The following is a 21,160-nucleotide window of genomic DNA, read 5'->3' on the forward strand; positions in this document are numbered from 1 at the left end:
GTGACAGGGCCAGAAAGAGTTAATTACCTCACAGACTGACCTGACCCATGGGCGAACTTTAGAAACTGGTTAGGAAGATATGTAAATGAAGAGAGCTTTGAAATGCAAGTCTGCATTGTTAGAGATAGAAGGGTAGATGTTTGCTCAGGTCTTGTGATGTAAGCAAACAAGTCTTGTCTATTGCTGTAACTTTGATTCAAAGATCAAAAAAGGAGTATCAGTATTTAGGAAGACACTTGAGGGAAATAGTATTATTGTCTCTATGTCTCTTTGAAGGTTGTGGTAACCTGTATCAGAACTGTTTAATGGATAAATTACCCTGTGCTAATTGCCAGGATGTTTGGGAGAAGGAGAGTTAAGCCTATTGTTTTCTCAGACCAAAAGGCTGCTGAAAATGTATAAAAACCTTGGGACACGATCCTACTTCATCTCAGATCTGCTTTGGGTTTCAAGAGGGGGAAAGGATTGAGCCATAAGGATTGAGATCCCCAGTCACTGACTGGAGTCACCCCTGAATATGGACATGGGAGTATAACCTATGGACTATTTCTAAAAGGACTTTTGGCAACTACAAGCTCATCTCTGCTATGTATCTGAACCTCAAGAATTGAATTTAAGTCTGTCTGTATATTGATCTTTTAACCAACACTCTCTCTCTTTTCTTTTTTAATAAATTTTGGCTTAGTTAAGAAGGATTGGCTATAAGCGTGTATTTTGGGTAGGATCTAAGTTATAATTGGACCTGGGTATGTGGCTGATCCTTTGGGATTGGAAGAACCTTTTCTTTTATATGATGAGATAAGATTTTCAGTAATCATCATCATATCTGACATGTGTGTCTGGATGGAGGCCTGAGGCTGGGCACTTCAAGGGAACTGCGTTGTTTGGACTTTTGAGTAACCAGTGAGGTACTATAGAAGCTGTTTTGTGCTGGCTTGGGAAATCTAAGTATTGGAATATCCACCAGCGTTTGGGGTTTATCTGCCCCATTCTCTTTGCAGTTCACCCTGATTGAGTGACCTCAGCTGGCTCCCCCGGCAGCATCGACATACCTGGCGACAGTCTGCTCAGAGACAGGAGGCTCCCACAGAGTCCTGACTGGCTTTGTAGGGAGTAGTTCTAGAGCATCGCCTGGTGACTCCATGACACGAGGGCAGTGTGGGACCAGAACCAACAACCAAAAATGGGAGATGGGGGGAGGGGCAGCACCTGGGCCTCGTCGGTGAGCAGAGAACCAAGGGGCTGGGCACTTCCACCCACCATCGGCTTACAGGCACCTTAGAAGACAACTTTGGGGGAGAGATCCAGGTAGGAGATGGGTTGATCAGAAGGAGGTCACTCCCCCAGCCTGGCTGTCCCCCAGCTCCTGGGACCCCGAGACCCACTTGGACACACTTGGCCTGTTGTTGTTCTGAGCTTGAGAGAGATGTCCTGACAGACCAGGCCCAGGTGAGGGACCCACCAACAGCACCATCTCCACCGGCCCCCACACAGGAGGTGAGTTGGGTTCCTGCTGACACCCCCCTCCCTTGTCATGGGTCCTGTCCCTGCCTGCCGTGTTGTGTCTCTCTCCTGGCCTTCCCCTGCTGCCTTGGGTCAGTGAGTGTCTGGCTGGGCCAGCCCGGGCTGCATCTTCTGGTGTGTGGATCTGTCGTTGTGCAGCTCCCAGATGCCCTGCCTGGCTCACCAGCCCCCTCCTGCCCGTGCTTCCCAGATGCCCTGCCTGGCTTGCCAGCCCCCTCCTGCCCACTGTTCCCGGGGCCTTTGCGCTCAGGGGAGCTGGTGTTAATGCCCAGGAGTAACGAGGTTTTGAGCAGGTGGTGACCTGCTGGGGTCGCCAGCTGCTCCCCAAGCTCTGTCATGGAGGACGCGCCATGAACCGATCTCCCTGGCGTAGAGCTGCCCAGCCCAGGGCAGAGATGCTGGAGCCCCTGCTGGCCGGGTTGCTGGCATGGTCAGGCCGTTAGGGTGTCTGCCATGTGGTGCAGAGCCACCCCATGCTCGGCCCTTGCAGCCCCAGCACACACCCTGAGCGGGCCCGCTGCTTCCAAACCAGGCCATGCAGAACCTAGGCATCTCCCACCTGGCAGGGTGAGCTCTTCCCCTGGGAAGGGCAGCAGGGGCAGGGAGCTCCCCTCCCGCCCATGACAGGTGCTGCCCCACCCAGCTGCAGGGCGGGGCTCCAGTTCATTTAGCCCTGGGGGCTGCGTCCCGCTGGGGCTTCTGCATGCCTTTGTCCCTGGCCAGAGCCCAGGGGTGGGGGTTGCAGTGCCCAGGGGATGGGGTGCAGAGCCCAGAGGATTGGTGGAAGAGCCCAGGGGTCGGTGGGGCAGGTGGGTTGGAGAACTCATGGGATGGGGGGCAAAAGCACAGGGGTTGATGGGGGTGGGGTGCAGAGCCCAGGGGATGGGGCACAGCATAGGCACCGACTCCGTGGGTGCTCCGGGCTGGAGCACCCAAGGGGAAAAATTAGTGGGTGCTCTACACCCACTGGCAGCCAAGCTCCCCTCACCCCCCGCCCCACCTCCTCCCCTGAGCGCGCTGCATCCCCGCTCCTCGGCATATCTCCCAGCACTTCACAACGAGATGCTGCCAAACAGCTGGCAGCATTAGCATGCTCCGGGAGGAGGGGGAACATGGTGTGCTCAGGGGAGGAGGCGGGGAAGAGGTGGGGCCAGGGCGGGGATTTGGGGAAGGAGTTAGAATAGGGGCAGGGAGGGGGAGGAGTTGGGGCGGGGACGGTGTTGGAATGGGGGCAGGACAGGGGTGTGAAGAGGCGGGGCCTCATGGATGGGGTGGAGTGGGGCGGGGCTGGGGGCAGAGGGAGGGGGTCGAGCACCCAGGGGAAAGAGGGGAAGTCTGCGCCTATGGGGCACAGAGCCCAGGGGATGGGGTGGGGTGCAGAGCCCAGGGGATGGAGTGGGGTGCAGTAAGCAGAGGGTGGGGCACAGAGCCCAAGGGATGGGGTGGGGTGCAGTAACCAGTGGGTGGGGCACAGAGCCCAGGGGATGGGGTGGGGTGCAGTAACCAGCGGGTGGGGTGCAGAGCCCAGGAAATGGGGTGGGGCGCAGAGCCCAGGGGATGGAGTGGGGTGCAGTAACCAGCGGGTGGGGCACAGAGCCCAGGGGATGGGGTGGGGTGCAGTAACCAGTGGGTGGGGCACAGAGCCCAGGGGATGGGGTGGGGTGCAGAGCCCAGGGAGTGGGGTGGGGCAGGGAGGGGGAAGGCGGGAAGGGAGCAAGCTGTGAGAAGAGGCAGGGGAGGGGGAGCTTGGCTGCCCTACTGCAGCAGGAGCCTCAGTGCCAGAAGCACCAAGCTTCTGCCCCCCACAGGAGAGAGTGGGGGGCAGAGAAGAGTGGGCCTGGCCGGGGCCCCCCTGGAGTGTGGGCCCGACTCCATGGAGCCAGTGGCTCCATGGTAAATCCGCTACTGTCCAGGACACATGGTCACAGCCCAGAGATGCTGGGAGAAGTTACACTGGCCCAGTGTCGGCACGGACACCAGCCAGTCGTGAGGGAACGGGGACAGCTGCTGAGAGCAGGGGGGCTGGGAGCCAGGACTCCTGGGTTCTATCCCCAGCCCTGGGAGGGACTGACTGTGAGGAGTGGGGTGTGTGTGCTGTCATGCAGACTGTTGCCATCTACTGGCCAAAGCCGGGACTCCCAAAGCCTGCAGGAGCTCGCTGTCTCTGGGCCAGTTCTGGAGGCAGCACCTTCCTTCCTTAGGGCATTGCTGTGCCTGGCCACTCCGGACACCTCTGCCCACAGCTCTCGGGAACTGGGCTGCTCCCAGAGCATCAAGCTGTGAACCGGCTGGGGTGAGGCCTGTGCCGGGCGCTGGGTGAGGCCTGGGCCCACCTGTGCAGTGCTGAGCGCTTGGCAGACGCGGGCAGACACGGGGCAGTCGGTCATCCAGCGGATTCAGCTCTTTATTCGCATCTGCTCAGCTTGGGATGGCGTGTGGCACACGGGGCTCTCCCCCTCCTGGCTCCTGCCTCTCCATGCAGCACGGACCCCTCCGGGGGAGACAGTCGTGTATCCTGGCCCCCGAGGGGGGATGCAGGCCCACCCCGGCGATGGTGGGGTTTATCAGGGACAGCTCCCTTGGCCGCAGTTGGACTGATGGCCCTGGAGACGCGTGTTCTGAGCGGGGCCTGCCAGGACGAGCTGCCCCAGTGCTAGTGAGACGTGAGCCCCAGTCTGTGCCAGCTTTGTGCTGCAGCCCACAGAGTGTGGCACCCAGTGGGAGGGAAATGCCCTGGGCACCTGCGTTCATCCCTGAAATGGGAATCCCCCTGGGCACTCACCAAGCCATGCCCCTGCACAGCCGACAGCCATCCCCGGGCTGGGCGGGCAGGGCCGGGGAGCCTGGCAGCAGAGAGGAAGGGCCTGGGGGATGCACTGAAAGCTCGGGGGCGGGGGAGAGGAAAAAATGGGAGGCCATGGAAGAGCTGTGGCCAGCTCAGTTGTCCTGTGGGAATAAGAGAGCATAGGTGGTTAGGGAGCCCTGCCCATGGCCTCGGGCGAGGGATACAGGGAGCACCAGGCACCTCACCCAACTGTGTCCTTCTGCCAGCCCCAGCCTCACCCCTTCACTGACACAGCCAGTGCCTACAGCCACTGCCTGCCTGGACCCAGGAGTCCTGGCTCCCAGCCCCTCTGCTAGCCACCTGGATCCCACTCCCCTCCCAGAGCTGGGACAGAACCCAGAAGTTGTGGGGCTCCCTGTATCTCCCTGGGTGTGGGCATGCACCTGGCAGATCACGCTGATGTCCTTCTGGTGGGTGCAGTTGTGGTAGCCCCAGAAGTGGTGGGCACAGTTCTGCAAGGTCTCCTCGGTGCCTTTGCAGCGGATGTTGTCCAGCCAGATTTTCCCCGTACCCTGGCGAAAGCGGGGCCAATCCTGCAGCTTTGGGGCCAGTGGCTTGGCTTGGCCACAGCGCAGCTCCCGGCAGACCACTTGGGCGTTGGTCTCCGACCAGTCGTTGTCACACACGGTGCCCCACAGCCCATCATACTGCACCTCTAGCCGCCCGGAGCAGTTGCTTGGGCCGTCCGCCAACCGCAGTGCGAAGGGCTCTGCGAGGAGGGGGCGGGGGGGGGGGGGGTCAGCTGCGTCGGTGCCCCAATGCATGCTGGGAAGGCATGGCCTGGCTGGTGGAGGGGGCTTGCCCGGGACTGACCCCTACATGGCAGGGGCGCCAGTGCTGTGCTGTCTGTGCCCTGTGTGCCCAACCAGGAGGGGCAGCTGTTGCCAGGCTCAGCTGGGGCCATGGCACACGCTGCCTGACCTGGGCCTCTGGCAGGGGGTGAGGGCCTGGTGCCAGCGCTGCTTTCTCACCTTGGCACATGACTCCGGTGTCCCGTGGGGAGGGGGGCAGTGCCGCACCTCCCAGGCTTGGACTCGGCAGCGAGTAAGCTGAGGATGTATCAGTATCGGATGGTGCGTGTGGACGCTGACCCTGCCGCATGAGGGCGTTTTCCCTTCATAACCCTGCCCTTTGGTGTGTGACAGGGAACAGAGCCCAGACCCTGCTTGTCCCACCCTCGGGGCCTGTCAGGTCCCCGCCCTGCTCCCCGGGCAGAGTGTGCAGTGCTCACCCAGGAAGGCCGCTCTGTGGAGAACTGAGCACCCCACCCTGGGACCCCAGGCATCCTCCCATCTCTCCCTTAGGGCTAGGGCACTCCAGGCCGGCTCACCTTTGCAACGGGCTCCAGCGTCCTTATCATGCTGGCAGAGGTCCCCTGCATCCGTGTACGGGCAGCTCCCCAGCGCGGCCTCTGTCCCCTGGCACTGAACGTTCCTCATCAGGACAGGGTCTGACTTGACGCCCGGGCCGAACCCTTTACCACTCAGCGCTTCCATGGCCGGCCCACAGCCCAGCTGTCTGCACACCACGGCCACGTCGCTGATGTCCCAGCCATTGTCACACACGGTGCCCCAGGGCCCGTCCAGACGCACCTCCACCCGCCCGGCGCAGCGGTGGGGGCCACCTACCAGCCTCACGTCTGGCAAAGCAAATGCAGCTGCTGAGACGCCTGCTCCAGGGCTGCGCGGGGAGACCCCAGGAATGGCTCAGCATCAGCGCCCCTGCTTTACAGAAGGGAAACTGAGGCACAGAGACAGGAAGTGACTTACCCCAGGTGACACAGTGAGCCTTGTGCAGAGTAGGGAATAGAACCTGCCCGCCCCCCACTCCTTGGCCAGAGGCAGGGACAGAACCTGGCCCCCACCCCCGGCCCCCTTTCCCTGCTCTAACCATAGGACATCGGGACCAAGACAAGGGTGGATCCGGACTCCTGGCTCCCCATCCTGTCCCTTATCCATAAGCTCGTTCTCCTCCCCATTACCCCTTGCTCCCATTTCCACTCAGCAGCACGTGCATTAAACACCCAGAGCTTCTCGTCGTCACATCATCACTGCCCTCAGGCAGCTCCCTTGATCTCATTGCATGCTGGGACCTGCACTCAGGCAGCCACCTTGCTCCCGTTGCATGCTGGGATCTGTGCTTGGCCAGCCTCCTCGCTCCTATTGCATGCTGGGACCTAACTTCAGGCAGGTGCCGTAACACCGTTGCACTCTGGGACCTGTGCTTGGGCAGCTGACTCTCCAAAGGGCGGCCGTGGTCACCTCTGCTCAGGCCCCAGCAGTGATGCCAGGGGGGTTGGGATTCTGGCCTGGGCTCTGGCCAAGTGCAGCCCCCTGGGCACCAGAAATACATACCTGAGGAGGCACCTGGGGAGAGACAAGGGGGAAACTGTCAGGAGCAGAGAGGGGCCCGTGCACCCCAAAGCCTCCTGGTCCCAAGGCACCTGCAGGAAAGTGGCGCCGGGCGGGGCAGAGTCCAGAGCAGTTAGAGCCAGACACAGCAGTGACATGTGCTGGGACCCAGGGGAACGGGGGAGCCGCAGGAGGTCCAGGACGTCTGCCCATCGGCTGCTCTTCCCTTCTCCTCTCCCTGGTAAACAGACCAGCCCCCTGAGGGCACTGCCTGGCCCCACCAGCACACACAGACTGAGGCCCTCTCCCTGTGGGGGGACTCGGCAGGGCAGGGCTCAGCCACATCCCCTGTTGAGGGGGGAAACAGGCGAGTTCGTTGTACCCCCACCAGGGAGCAAGGGGACATGACAGGGAGCAGAGCCCAGGCCCTGCTTGTCCCACCCTCCAGACATGTCAGGTCCCCTCCCCGCTCCCCGGGCAGACTGTGCAGTGCTCACCCAGCAAGGCCGCTCAATCAGAACTGAGCACCCCACCCTGGGACCCCAGACATCCTCCCATCCCTCCCTTAGGGTCAGGGCTCCCCAGGCCGGCTCACCTTGGCAACGGGCCCCCGCATCCTCATCATGCTGGCAGAGGTCCCCTGGATCCATGTACGAGCAGTTCCCCAGCGCCGCCTCTGTCCCCTGGCACTGCACGTCCATCATCAGGACAGGCTCCGACTTGGGGCCCGGGCCGAACACTTTACCACTCAGCGCTTCCATGGCCTGCCCGCAGCCCAGCTGTCTGCACACCACGGCCACGTCGTTCAGGTCCCAGCCGTCGTCACACACGGTGCCCCAGGACCCGTCCAGACGCACCTCCACCCGCCCGGCGCAGCGGTGGGGGCCACCTACCAGCCTCACCTCTGGCAAAGCAAACCCAGCTGCTGGGACGCCAGCTCTGGGGCTGCGCGGGGAGACCCCAGCGCCTGCAAGGACAGAAGGCCCAGCTCAGCGCGAGGCATTGCCAGCGAGTGAAGAACAGGGCAGAATGGGCTTTCCCGCGACACTAACCCTGGGTCCGCACCTCCCTCCCGCCCACCACATGCTGCACAGACAGGTCACTGAGCCCCAGGAAATGGCACAGCATCAGTGCCCCTGCTTTACAGAAGGGAAACTGAGACACCGAGACAGGAAGTGACTTACTCCAGGTTAAACAATGAGCCTTGTGCAGAGCAGGGAATAGAACGCCCTCCCAGGCCAGAGGCAGGGACAGAACCTGGCCCCCTCCCCCTGCTCCTGGCCCCCTTTCCCTGCTCTAACCATAAGACATCGGGACCAAGACAAGGGTGGATCCGGACTCCTGGCTCTCCATCCTGCCCCTTATCCATAAACTCGTTCTCCTCCCCATTACCCCTTGCTCCCATTTCCACTCAGCAGCATGTGCATTAAACACCCAGAGCTTCCCGTTGGCCACGTGGTCACTAGGGAAAGATGGGTAGTGTCCCCTCGAGCCCGCCCGCCCGCAGAGCACACGGCTCCTGGGGAGACAGGGTAGTGCCCCTGCTGCGGGGCCAGGACTGGCAGCTGGAGGGGAGAGACCCTGGCTCCCTTGAGCAAGGTGGGTGTGTCCCTACATGCCCCCCTCATTTGCATACAGGGCACTCTGCCCCCAGGTGGGCTGGTTAGACTGCCCAGCTCCCTTCCTACCTCATTTGCACGCACACTGGGAGGGCCATCGTGTGCCCTGTGCTGCCCAGCCTGGACAGTTTTCATGCGCCAGGCTCACAGCACATGGTCCGCGCGCTGTGTGACGGCAGGGATGCAATGGGGGCCCGGGTCAGTGTGACAACAAGGGGGTACCCCATGGAGAGAGGGGCCACCCTGACCTGGAGGACAGGGGCTAGATTGAGTGTGAACACACAAGGGGCTGGCAGTTTCTTGCTAAGAGTTGTAGGGGAAGTAAGGGGTGTGGGGGGGGGGAAGTGGTAAATAGCTGGGGTTTCTGCTCCCTTTGATCTAACACAATATGGCTGGCAGATCCCAGTACTGAGTGAAACTACAGCACAGGGTGAAACCAGAGCTGGAGGGAGAAAAAGGTGACGCCACGTTCCCAGGGCAACATGCTCCATTGCAATGAGTCACAGCTCACACAGGGGCAGCTCCTAGTGCCTTGCTCCTGTTTGTGCTTGCACCGAGGCAGCTGCCTTGTTCCCATTGTATGCTGGTATCTGCGCTCGGTCAGTCTCCTCGCTCCTGTTGCATTCTGTGACCTAACCTGCCTTAACACCGTTGCACTCTGGGACCTGTGCTTGGGCAGCTGACTCTCCAAAGGGCGGCCGTGGTCACCTCTGCTCAGGCCCCAGCCATCATGCCAAGGGGGTTGGGATCCTGGAGTGGGCTCTGGCAAAGTGCAGCTCCCTGGGGGCCAGAAATACATACCTGAGGAGGAGGAGACTCCCACGTCGGCAGCTGGAGAGAGACAAGGGGGAAACTGTGAGGAGCAGAGAGGGGCCCGTGCACCCCAAAGCTTCCCGGTCCCAAGGCACCTGCAGGAAAGTGGCGCCGGGCGGGGCAGAGTCCAGAGCAGTTAGAGCCAGACACAGCAGTGACATGTGCTGGGACCCAGGGGAACGGGGGAGCCACAGGAGGCGCAGGCCGGCTGCCCATCAGCTGCTCTTCCTTTCTCCTCTCCCTGGTACACAGATCAGCCCCCTGAGGGCACTGCCTGGCCCCACCAGCACACACAGACTGAGGCCCTCTCCCTGTGGGGGGACTCGGCAGGGCAGGGCTCAGCCACATCCCCTGTTGAGGGGGGGAACAGGCGAGTTCGTTGTACCCCCACCAGGGAGCAAGGGGACATGACAGGGAGCAGAGCCCAGGCCCTGCTTGTCCCGCCCTCCGGACCTGTCAGGTCCCCTCCCTGCTCCCCGGGCAGACTGTGCAGTGCTCACCCAGCAAGGCCACTCAGTCAGAACTGAGCACCCCACCCTGGGACCCCAGGCATCCTCCCATCCCTCCCTTAGGGCCAGGGCTCCCCAGGCCGGCTCACCTTGGCAACGGGCCCCTGCGTCCTCATCATGCTGGCAGAGGTCCCCTGGATCCATGTACGAGCAGTTCCCCAGCGCCGCCTCTGTCCCCTGGCACTGCACGTCCATCATCAGGACAGGCTCTGACTCGTTGCCCGGGCCGAACACTTTACCACTCAGCGCTTCCACGGCCGGCCCACAGCCCAGCTGCCTGCACACCACGGCCACGTCGTTCAGGCCCCAGCCGTCGTCACACACGGTGCCCCAGCGCCCGTCCAGACGCACCTCCACCCGCCCGGCGCAGCGGTGGGGGCCACCTACCAGCCTCACCTCTGGCAAAGCAAACGCAGCTGCTGGGACGCCTGCTCTGGGGCTTCGCGGGGAGATCCCAAGGGCTGCAGGGACTGAAGGCCCAGCTCAGCGCGAGGCATTGCCAGCGAGTGCAGAACAGGGCAGAATAGGCTTTCCCAAGACACTAACCCTGGGCCCTTCTCCCGCACCTCCCTCCCGCCACATGCTGCACAGACAGGTCACTGAGCCCAGGAAATGGCACAGCATCAGTGCACCTGCTGTACAGAGGGGAAACTGAGGCACAGAGACAGGAAGTGACTTACCCCACGTCACACAGTGAGCCTTGTGCAGAACAGGGAATAGAACCTGCCCCCCTCCACTCCACTCCCTGGCCAGAGACGGGGACAGAACCTGCCCCCCTCCCCCTGCTCCTGGCCTCCTTTCCCTGCTATAACCATCAGACATCGGGACAAGACAAGGGTGTATCCGGATTCCTGGCTCCCCATCGTGTCCCTTATCCATAAGCTCATTCTCCTCCCCATTATCCCTTGCTCCCATTTCCACTCAGCAGTATGTGCATTTAACCCGGGATGGAGGGGCTTACACACCCAGAGGGGCCCTCAACTAATCAGAACATGAGGGACAGCCGCAGATCCATGGCTCCCCAGGGGCGAGCAGCTCCGTCCTGCCGTGATCCAGCGCCAAGAGCTCGTCTCACCCCACCCAGCCCGGGCAGCCCCAGGACTGCCAGGCCAACATGGGAGGAACCGGAGTGAGGGGCCGGCCCATGGACTGGTCACAAGATCGTTTCCTGGCATCATGGCACTGGGCTCAGCATGTGTCCCAGGGCTGGGGGGAGTAGGGCAGGGGAGTGACACTGCGGTCAATAGTGTTGCCTGCAAATGAACCCGCTGATGTGGCAATGGATGGCCAGTGCTGCAGGGAGCAGGGCAGGAGCTCAGTGGGGGGCACTCTCCCTGTACAGGCAGTGCTGGCCCCAGTGCTGGCCCAGCTCTGGGAGGGGAGTGGGGTGTAGTGGTTAGAGCATGGGGGGCTGAGAGCTGGGACTCCTGGGTTCTATCTCTGGCTCTGGGAGCGGAGTGAGTGGCATCTGCTGGCTAGAGCAGGGACCTCAGAGGCACCTCCCCACTCTGTGACTGTCCTGAGTCCCATGGCGCTGGCCCAACTTTCTGACTGCTTCCCCTTCTGACTGCCTGGAATCTCTGCAGCCGGCTCCACTTCCTTCTCTGGCTGAGCTGGCCCTTTAGGTCTGAGAGGGCGTCCCCCACATGGCAGCTGAGGGAGGGGGGAGCCTGACCCAATAGGAGCTTGCAGGCACCTTAGAAGACAGCTTTGGGGGAGGATCCAGCTGGGAGATGGGTTGATCAGAAGGAGGTCACTCCCCCAGCCTGGCTGTCCCCCAGCTCCTGGGACCCCGAGACCCCCTGGGGGACACTTGGCCTGTCGTTGGCATGAGCTTGAGAGAGACGTCTTGACAGACCTGGCCTGGGCGAGGGACCCACCAACAGCACCAGCTCCATCGGCCCCTCGCGGGAGGTGAGTCGGGTTCCTGCTGACACCCCCCTCCCTCGTCATGGGTCCTGTGCCTGCCTGCTGTGTTGTGTCTCTCTTCTGGCCTTGGGTCAGTGAGTGTCTGGCTGGACCAGCCCAGGCTGCATCTTCTGGTGTGTGGATCTCTCCTCATGCAGCTCCCAGGCGCCCTGCCTGGGTCACCAGCCCTCTCCTGCCTGCGGTTCCCAGGTGCCCTGCCTGGCTCGCCAGCCCCTTCCTGCACGCGGTTCCCAGGTGCCCTGCCTGGCTCACCAACCCCTCCTGCCCGCGGTTCCCAGATGCCCTGCCTGGGTTGCCAGCTCCTTCCTGCCAGCAGTTCCCAGGGCCTATGCGCTCAGGGGAGCTGGTGTTAATGCCCAGGAGTAACGAGGTTTTGAGCAGGTGGTGACCTGCTGGGATCGCCGGCTGCTTCCCAAGCTCTGTCACGGAGGACGCGCCATGAACCGATCTCCCCGGCGTAGAGCTGCCCAGCCCAGGGCAGAGATGCTGGAGCCCCTGCTGGCCGGGTTGCTGGCATGATCAGGCCGTTAGGGTGTCTGCCATGTGGTGCAGAACCACGCCCTGCTCGGCCCTTGCAGCCCCAGCACACACCCTGAGAGGGGCCCTCTGCTTCCAAACCAGGCCATGCAGGACCTAGGCATCTCCCACCCGGCAGGGTGAGCTCTTCCCCTGGGAAGGGCAGCAGGGGCAGGGAGCTCCCCTCCCGCCCATGACAGGTGCTGCCCCACCCAGCTGCAGGGCGGGGCTCCGGTTCATTTAGCCCTGGGGGCTGCGTCCCGCTGGGGCTTCTGCATGTCTTTGTCCCTGGCCAGAGCCCAGGGGTTGGTGTGGTGGGGAGGGGGATGCAGAGCCCAGGGGTTGGTGAGTGAGTGTGCGCAGAGCTCACGGGATGGGGTGTGGTGCCCAAGGGATCGGGGGCAGTGTGCAGGGGATGGGGGGGAAGAGCCCAGAGGTTGGTGCGGGGTGCAGAACTCAGGGGATGGGGGGCAAAACTGCAGGGGTTGGTGGGGGCTGGGGCACAGAGCCCAGGGGATGGGGTGGGATGCAGTGCCCAGGGGGTGGGGTGCAGAGCCCAGTGGACAGGGTGGGAGGAGCCAGGGCAGCGGTTCACCCTTTATTTTGCAGCCCATCACCCAAAGCCTCACCCGGCCCCGGGGAAAGGGAGGTGATGAAGTGGGAATTTTCTGTGTTATTTTTACGACTCCTGTGTGTGCCTCAGGTTCCCTCTGTGGTTTGTATCACTACCCAGCGGGGGCACAGGGGTTAACGCTAGGGTTACCATTCGTCCAGATTCCCCCGGATATGTCTGGCTTTTTGAGCTAAAAATAGCGTCCGGGGGGAATTTGTAAATGTCCGGACTCCCCCCACCCCCCATGCAGAGCGTGCGCAGCTAACAGGGCAGCCGGCCGGATGGTGCCACTTACATGGGGCTCCGACAGCCAGAGAGAGCCCCTCCTCTGCTTCCCCTGCAGCAGAGATCACTCCCTCCCTCCCTCCCTCCCTGCATTCGCAGATCGCCTCCGGCAGTCTGGAGCTCCTCCCCCGCTCCTCCTCCCCTGCTGCCCAGCGTGCCGGGACAAGCGGCAGGGTAAGGGGGCCAGGGGGTCGGAGAAGGGGCAGGGAGGTTCTGGAGGGGGCAGTCAAGAGACGGGGGGGTCGGGAGTTCGGGGGGGAGCTTTCTGGGGGGGGGTGGATAAGGTTTTGGGCAGTCAGGGTACAGGTAGGGGGTAGGGTCCTGGGGGGCAGTTAGGGTGGGGGGGGGTCTTAGGAGGGGGCAGTTAGGGGACAAGGAACAGGGAGGCTTAGGTAGGGGGTGGGGTTCTGGAGGGTAGTTAGGAGCAGGGGTCCCAGGAGGGGGCAGTCAGGGGACAAGGAGCGGGGGGGGGGTTGGGAGTTCTGGGGGCGGGGCTGTCAGGGGGCAGGGGTGGGGAGAGGGATCGGAGCAGTCAGGGGACAGGGAGCAGAGGGGTTTAGATGGGTCGGGAGTTCTGGGGGGGGCTGTCAGGGGGTGGGGAGTGGGTTGGATGGGGCGTGGGAGTCCCAGGGGTCTGTCTGAGGGTGGGGGTGTGGATAAGGGTTGGGGCAGTCAGGGGACAGGTAGGGGGTAGGGTCCTAGAGGGCCAGTTAGGATGGGGGGAGGGTCTCAGGAGGGGGCAGTCAGGGGACAAGAGGCAGGGAGGCTTAGGTAGGGGGTGGAGTCCTGGGGGACAGTTAGGGGCAGGGGCCCCAGGAGGGGGCAGTCAGGGGACAAGGAGCGGGGGGAGGGTTGGGGGTTCTGAGGGGGGCGGGAAGTGGGAGGGAGTGGAAGGGGCAGGGGCGGGGCTAGAGCATGACAGGGGCGGGGCTAGGGCGGGGCTCCTCCCGTCCTCTTTTTTGCTTGCTGAAATATGGTAACCCTAGTTAACGCTGCTCTTGGAGCCCAGCTGAAGCGAGGCCCCTTGCTGGCTGGGGGGGGGCGTGACTGGGTCGCTCAAGAACTGAAACCGACCCAAATCAGCAGAGGGTCCAGAGAGCCAAGGGAAGCCCCAGCGCTGATCACGGGACACTCGTGTCTCCCTGGCCTGCTGTGAAGTCAGCAGCAGGGGCGGCAGGTTTGTATAATTTTTGGTGGTGCCCAGAACAAGTCCAAGTCCAAGTCCCCCATCCCCCCCCCCCGCACACACACCTGTCTTGTAAGCCAATATACAGTAACTCCCCTCACTTAAAGTCATCCCGGTTAACGTTGTTTTGTTGCTGATCAATGAGAGCAGTGGCTCTCAAACTTTTTTTTCCGCAGATCACTTGAAAATTGCTGAGGGTCTTGGCAGACCACTTAATGATCTTTCCAGATGTTGTATGTACCGTTAGCTAACTATTGTTAAAAAACCCCTAATTAATAATTAACTTTTTTCGTTCTACACATAAAAGCACACACCTCATATTTTAATATCAGTAGTCTTAACCTTTCTAATGCAATGGATGTGCCCTCCCTCCCCTGCCGCAGTAGTCCCCAACTGGGACTGGGAAGAAGGGGGTTCTCTCCCTCTCTCCCCCACAGCAGCAGCCCCTGAGCTCTGGCTGGAAAGCAGGGGAGTCTCTCCCCTGCCACAGCGCCCACAGAGCTGAAGCTGGGAAAGAGGGGGTCTCTCCCCAGCAGCCGCAGCCCTGAGCCATAGCCCTGCACTTCCCAAATTCCCCCCACCCTCTCTTCTCACACCAGTGCCCCTCCTACCTATTCCCTGTTCCCCCCAAGGCCACCACCTCACCGTACATGTGCATCTTCTCCAGGGTCCAGGCACCTAATTAGAGGAGCCACGCCTGCGCAGCTCCACTAATTAGGTGGGTAGCCCTCATTCTCTCATGCGCGGCCGCCCAGGAGTGCACCTTAGAGGGACCTATCCGCAGACCACCTGAATGGAGCTCGCGGACCAGTGGTGGTCCGTGGAGCACAGTTTGAGAACCTCTGAATTAGAGAACATGATTGTTTAAAGTTGCCCAGTGCTCCCTTATAGTGTTGTTTGGCAGCCGCTTGCTTTGTCCACTGCCTGCAGGAAGAGCAGCCCATTGGAGCTAGCTGGTGGGGGCTTGGAACTAGGGTGGGCTGACAGCCCCCCTAAGTTCCCTGTGTGGCTGCCACCCAGAAGGCTGTCATTTGCTGGGTAATGCTGATGAAGTGGGCATTCACCCACGAAAACTTATGCTCCAATACTTCTGTTAGTCTTAAAGGTGCCACAGGACCCTCTGTTGCTTTTTACAGATTCAGACTAACACGGCTACCCCTCTGTTATTTGCTGGGTAGTTCAGGTGTCCCTCCCACCCACTGCCCTATGCTGTTCCTGCCCCCTGCCTTGGAGCTGCTCCGGGAGCCTCCTGCTTACTATGCAGGTAGGGTGACCAGATGTCCCAATTTTATAGGGACAGTCCTGATTTTGGGGTCTTTTTCATATGTAGGCTCCTATTACCCCACACCCCCTGTCCTGATTTTTCACACTTGCTGTCTGGTCACCCTATGTGCAGGGAGGGAGGGGGAAGAGGGGTGCTGTTGTCAGGGTGTCCCCCTCCCCCATTCCTGCCCCCATCTTCACAAGGGGGAACGACACGACAGGGCTCAGAATGGAGGGAGCTTGCTGGCAGCAGCTACTATCTCAAAGTCTCTCTCTCACACACAGCGTGTGTGTCTCTGTCTCTCTCTCCCATGCTGTCGCGCCCCCCCCCCCATTCATGCTGCCTTGTAGCGTGAGGCTGCATTAACAACAATGGGTTAACCCCTGAGGGCTCAGCCGAGTGCTAGTTTAGCATTTAGCAGTAAGGCATTCCATGGGAAATATCCCACCTTCTGACTCCACCACCTCAACCAAGCTTCACAATCATCATTGCTGTGTACCGTATTAATTTTTTGTTTAAAACTTATACTGTGTATATATATATATATATATAAAAATATAGTCTTTTGTCTGGCAAAAAAAAAAAAATTCCCTGAAACCTAACCCCCAATTTACATTAATTCTTATGGGGAAATTGGAGTCGCTTAACATTGTTTCACTTAAAGTAGCATTTTTCAGGAACAGAACACAACGTTAAGTGGGGAGTTACTGTATATTTTTTTAAATAATGTAAAAATGTGAGGGCTCTGGGGTGGGTCTGGTGATGAGGGGTTTGGGGTGTGGGAGGGGCTCAGGCAGAGGGCTGGGGTGCAGGGGTGAGGACTGTGGCTGAGGGGTTTGGGGTGTGGGAGGGGGGCTCAGGGCTAGGGCAGAGGGTTGGGGTGCGGGGGTGCGGGCGGGGGTGGGGATGAGGGGTTTGGGGTGTGGGAGGGGCTCAGGCAGAGGGCTAGGGTGCAGGAGTGAGGGCTGTGGCTGAGGGGTTTGGGGTGTGGGAGGGGGCTCAGGGTTAGGGCAGAGGGTTGAGGTGCAGGGGGTGAGGGCTCTGGGGTGGGGCAGGGCTGGGGATGAGGAGTTTGGGGTGCAGACAGGCTGCCCCGGGGCAAGGGCCAGAGAGAAGGATTCCCCCCAGCCCCCTCCCCACAGGCAGCAGCGAGCTACGGGGGAGCCCCCCCCCACACTTCCCCGCTGCACCAAACTCACCTCGCACCACTGTCACTGCATGTGCTCCTAGGGCCCCTCTCAGATACAGGAAGCCCCCTTGCCTCCCCTGCGGTGGGTGCTGGGAGGGGGCTGCCATCACATGTGCACCGCCTCCCCTGCTGCTGCCCCTCACTCTAGCCTCACTGGGGGTGGGGCTGCCCCTTGTCCAGCATGGGGCAGGAGCGGTGACTGCGGGTGGGGGGGGGGCCCTCTGCTGGTGGAGGGTCCCATTGGAAAATGAAAGGGTCTGAGGGGGAAGGGCAGGCTCAGGGTGAACCTGCCCTGGCAGTAGTGAATGGGGGGCACTAGGACCCGGCGGCGGCAGTTAATGCAGGGAGGCAGCATGGAGCTGCAGGGGAGAGTTGCTCTGCGCCAGGACCCTGGAAGGCGCCGGGGACAGTAAGTGGGGCCGGGGGGATATTCAGGGGAGGCGTGTGGCGGCGGCAGGAGGGGCCGGGGGACAGACCCGGCCCCAAACATTGGTGGAGCCAGGCCCCCGGGCCCTGAATATTGCTGGAGCCCGGGCACCATGAGCCCATATATCTCGCCGCCTATGCTCAGCAGGGCCCTGCCTGGCGCCAAAGGGCTGAGTGGGGCAGGCGGTGGCTAAGAGCTGCCTTTGGCGAGAGGCTCCGGGCTCACCTGGGATTGGAAAGGACACCGAGAGCTCAAGCCTGGACAATGGCTTAGCCCTGCCTCTCCGTGCCAGCCCCCAGCTGCGGGATGCTGCAGCCCGGTGACTATTAGCCCTGCTCTCTATGCCAAGGCTGCTGGTGTGGCGGGGAGGGCTCCCTTGGCCAGGCGCCCTGGAGGGGCCCAGTACAAGCCTCCCGCAGGTTGGGCTGGGCTCATGCAGGGCGCCGCGGGGAGAGACGGGGCTGCTGGTGCCGAGGGCACGGCCCTGCCCCTGGGGATGGGTGTGGGGGCGTCTGCTCCCAGCACATTAAAGGGGTCACTCCCAGGAGACTGGTGACCTGGACCAGACCCTGTGGGTCCACAATGGGCAGACGGGCAAACTGGGCAGCCAGGCCGAGGGGGCCGGCCAGTTACACAGAGCACAGACCCCGAGGGCCCTGCATTGCGGAGCACCCCGTGCTGGGGCTATGGGGGTTACAGGCCACTGCCCAGTGCGAACAGAGCTCCCCAGAACAGACAGACAAGCAGATGCTGCAGATCCAGCTCCTTCCTCTTTACTGGGGGCTGGGCTCAGACTGACGCCTGCAGCCCGGAGCTCGGTGCCAATGTAGGGGCAGACGGGCATGATCTCGGGGTGGATCCCACACAGCTCTGCAGTGGAGGTGGGGGGGCAGTGCAGGCTGGGGGTGTCTGTCTCTCAGCGCTGACTCAGACAGGAGAGCTGGGTCTGTGCTGAAAACTTCCCAGCCTGATCCCTGCACCACCCACAGTGACGTGATGGATACAAGTTACCTGTGCACACAACACCGGCATCTTCTCCATGGGTACAGGTATTGTCTCCCCAAGGCCGAGCCCTGCAATCGGAGAGGGCAACTTCTGTCCCTGTGCAGTTGACATCATCCAGCCAGATACGGTCTGATCCTCGCCCAAATCGAGCCCCTCCTGGGGCTGATAACGCCGTCCCACAGCCCAGCTGCCTGCACACCACTCCGGCATCCCGTATGTCCCAGCTGTCATCACACACGGTTCCCCACAGCTGGTTGTGAAGCACCTCGACTCTCCCAGCGCAGTGATTCGGGCCATTCGCCAGTCGGATCTGAGCCACTTCTGAGATGCCGGCGTCTGCAAACACCCAAGGGAATAAACACTCAGGGAGGTTCCTATGCATCCCATCACTAGTGATTCTAGTGAAAAAACGGTTACCTACCTCTCGTAACTGTTGTTCTTCGAGATGTGTTGCTCATGTGCATTCCAATAGGTACAAAAACAACAAGGACTCTGGTGGCACCTTAAAGACTAACAGATTTATTTGGGCATAAGCTTTCGTGGGTTTAAAAAACCTCCAGAAGTGAGGTTTTTACCCACGAAAGCTTATGCCCAAATAAATCTGTTAGTCTTTAAGGTGCCACCAGACTCTTTGTTGTTTTTGTAGATACAGACTAACATGGCTACCCCTGATACTTGATTCCAATAGGTGACTCCCAAGCAGTTTCCCTGGGGGAGGGGTTGGAGTTCACCTGGTTGAGGAATGCAGGACTGCCCTGCCAAAGGCTGCATCGTCCTTTGCCTGTTGGGTAATGGCGTAGTGTGATGTGAAGCTGTGGATAGAGGGCCACATTGCTGCCTTGCATATTTCCTGGATAGGGATCTGCGCCAGGAATTCTGCGGCTGATGCCTGCGCTCTCATGGAATGCACCATAAGCGGAGGGGCTGGAATTTTAGCCAGGTCGTAGCAAGTCCTGATACAGGACGTGATCCATGATGAAATGCACTGGGATGAGATCGGAAGCCCCTTCATCCTTTCTGCGATTGCAATAAAGAGCTGTGGTGACTTACCAAATGGCTTTGTGCGCTCAGTATAGAATGCTGGGGCACACCTGACGTCCAGAGAATGGAACATGGACCCTCTGTTACTGAGATGTGGCTTAGGGAAGAACACAGGTAAAAATATGTCCTGGTTCACATGAAACTGGGAGACTACCTTTGGCAGAAACGCGGGGTGAGGGCATAGCTGCACCTTGTCTTTATAAAAGACTGTATTATAGTGGGGCTTGGAAGTCAGTGCTCTGAGCTTGGCTACCCTTCTGGCCGAGGTTATGGCCACCAGAAAGGCCACCTTCCAGGAAAGGTAGGACAGAGGGCAGGTCGCCATGGGCTCGAAAGGGGGCCCCATGAGCGTGGACAGGACCAGGTTGAGGTCCCAATGGGGAACGGGCCGTTGTACCTGGGGATAAAGTCTGTCCAAGCCCTTGAGAAACCAGCCCACCATGGGCTTGCCGAAGACTGACCTACCCGCTGCCCCCATGTGGAAGGCCAAAATGACAGCCAGGTGTACCTTGAGAGATGATATTGCCAACCCCTGCTGCTGGAGGTATAACAGGTAGTCCAAAACAAGGGGAATTGGCACTGGCTGAGGTTCAGTGCCCCTCTCCAGAGACCAGATGCAAAAGTACTTCCACTTTGCCAGGTACGTGTCACGAGTGAAGGGTTTCCTACTTCCCAGCAGGACCTCCCTCACTGGGTCTGAACACTGAAGCTCATGAGGGTTCAGCCGTGGAATTTCCACGCCATGAGTTGGAGGAACTCCAGGTTGAGGTATTGCAGGTGGGTGTGGTCCTGTGTGATGAGGCTCAGGCACACAGGAAGGGCTACTGGTCTATCCACTGAGAGGTTCATCAGCAGGGTGAACCAGTGTTGGCGGGGCCATGCTGGTGCTATGAGGATAAAGGAAGCCCTGTCCTAGCAAGTCTTGAGGAGGACTCTGTGTATGAGAGGGAAGGGCGGGAACGTGTATAGCAGGTGACTTGTCCATGAAAGGTGAAAGGCGTCCGCGATGGAGCCTGGGCTGTGGTTCAGGAAAGAGCAGAACCGCTGGCACTTCCTGTTGCTCCGCGTTGCGTAGAGGTCTATGTGCGGAAAGCCCCACCTCTGGAAAATCGAGTGCGCGATGTCCGGCCTGAGGTGACTATGAAACGAGAGGCTGAGGTGGTCGGCTAGCTCATTTTGCACTCCCGGAAGGTGCGATGCCTCTAGGTGTGTCGAGTGGACCATGCAAAAGTCCCACAGCTCGAGGGCTTCCTGGCACAGGGGAGAGGAACAAGCACTACCCTGTTTGTTTATATAGAACATCGCTGCAGTGTTGTCCGTCAGCACCGACACACATGCGCCCTGAAGGCGGGCCTGGAACGCTTGACATACCAGACGAACCGTCCTCAGCTCTCTTACATTGATGTGCAGCGATAGTTCTGTGTGGGACCATAGCCCTTGGGTTCTGATATTGCCCAGGTGCGCTCCCCAACTGAGCGCCGAGACGTCCGTGACTAGCGATAGTGTAGGATGGGGTTTGGCAAAGGGTACTCCCGCTGCAGCCACCAGTGGAGAGACTCGAGAATGCAAAGGGGGAGGGTAACTATCCGGTCCAGTGGGTCCCTGCCCGGCCTGTGTACCCGCGCCAACCACGCCTGGAGGGGCCGAAGGTGTGCTGGACCACGTATGTGCAGGCCGCCGTATGCCCAACACTTTCATGCAATTTCTGGCCGTGGTTGTGGGGAATTGGCGAAGGTTTTCGATAATGTCCGTGAGGTGCTTGGACGCGCAGCTCGGGCAGGGACGTCCTGGCCTGTGTGGAGTCCATGAGAGCTCCTATGAATTCTATTCTCTGCGTCGGGGCTAGGGTGGATTTGGGCACATTCAAAATGAGGCCCAGCCTGCGGAAGGTGGCCCAAGCCAGAGACACATGCTCTGTAGCCTGTACTTGCGATTCAGCCTTGATGAGCCAGTCCTCCAGGTACAGGAGCACTTGCACCTGACGCTTGCAGAGGAAGGCTGCCACGACTGGTACCAGTCAGCTCTGTGTTCTTGGGGAACCAGG

General features: G+C 60.6%; 1 protein-coding gene across 1 annotated transcript in view; it reads right to left on the minus strand.

Moving 5' to 3' along the window:
- LOC135893310 (deleted in malignant brain tumors 1 protein-like) overlaps nucleotides 1–21,160 on the minus strand; it is a gene marked incomplete at its 5' end in the record, with an annotated part of 69,422 nt that overhangs the window by 8,245 nt on the left and 40,017 nt on the right. Inside the window, 6 exons of the mRNA XM_065421109.1 lie at nucleotides 4,753–5,078; nucleotides 5,685–6,026; nucleotides 7,316–7,645; nucleotides 9,751–10,059; nucleotides 17,909–17,917; nucleotides 18,082–18,411. Coding sequence (XP_065277181.1) covers nucleotides 4,753–5,078; nucleotides 5,685–6,026; nucleotides 7,316–7,645; nucleotides 9,751–10,059; nucleotides 17,909–17,917; nucleotides 18,082–18,411 — 1,646 coding nt within the window. The remainder of the gene's footprint in view (nucleotides 1–4,752; nucleotides 5,079–5,684; nucleotides 6,027–7,315; nucleotides 7,646–9,750; nucleotides 10,060–17,908; nucleotides 17,918–18,081; nucleotides 18,412–21,160) is intronic.

Source organism: Emys orbicularis, chromosome 21, assembly GCF_028017835.1.
Source record: "Emys orbicularis isolate rEmyOrb1 chromosome 21, rEmyOrb1.hap1, whole genome shotgun sequence".
Lineage (NCBI taxonomy): Eukaryota > Metazoa > Chordata > Testudines > Emydidae > Emys > Emys orbicularis.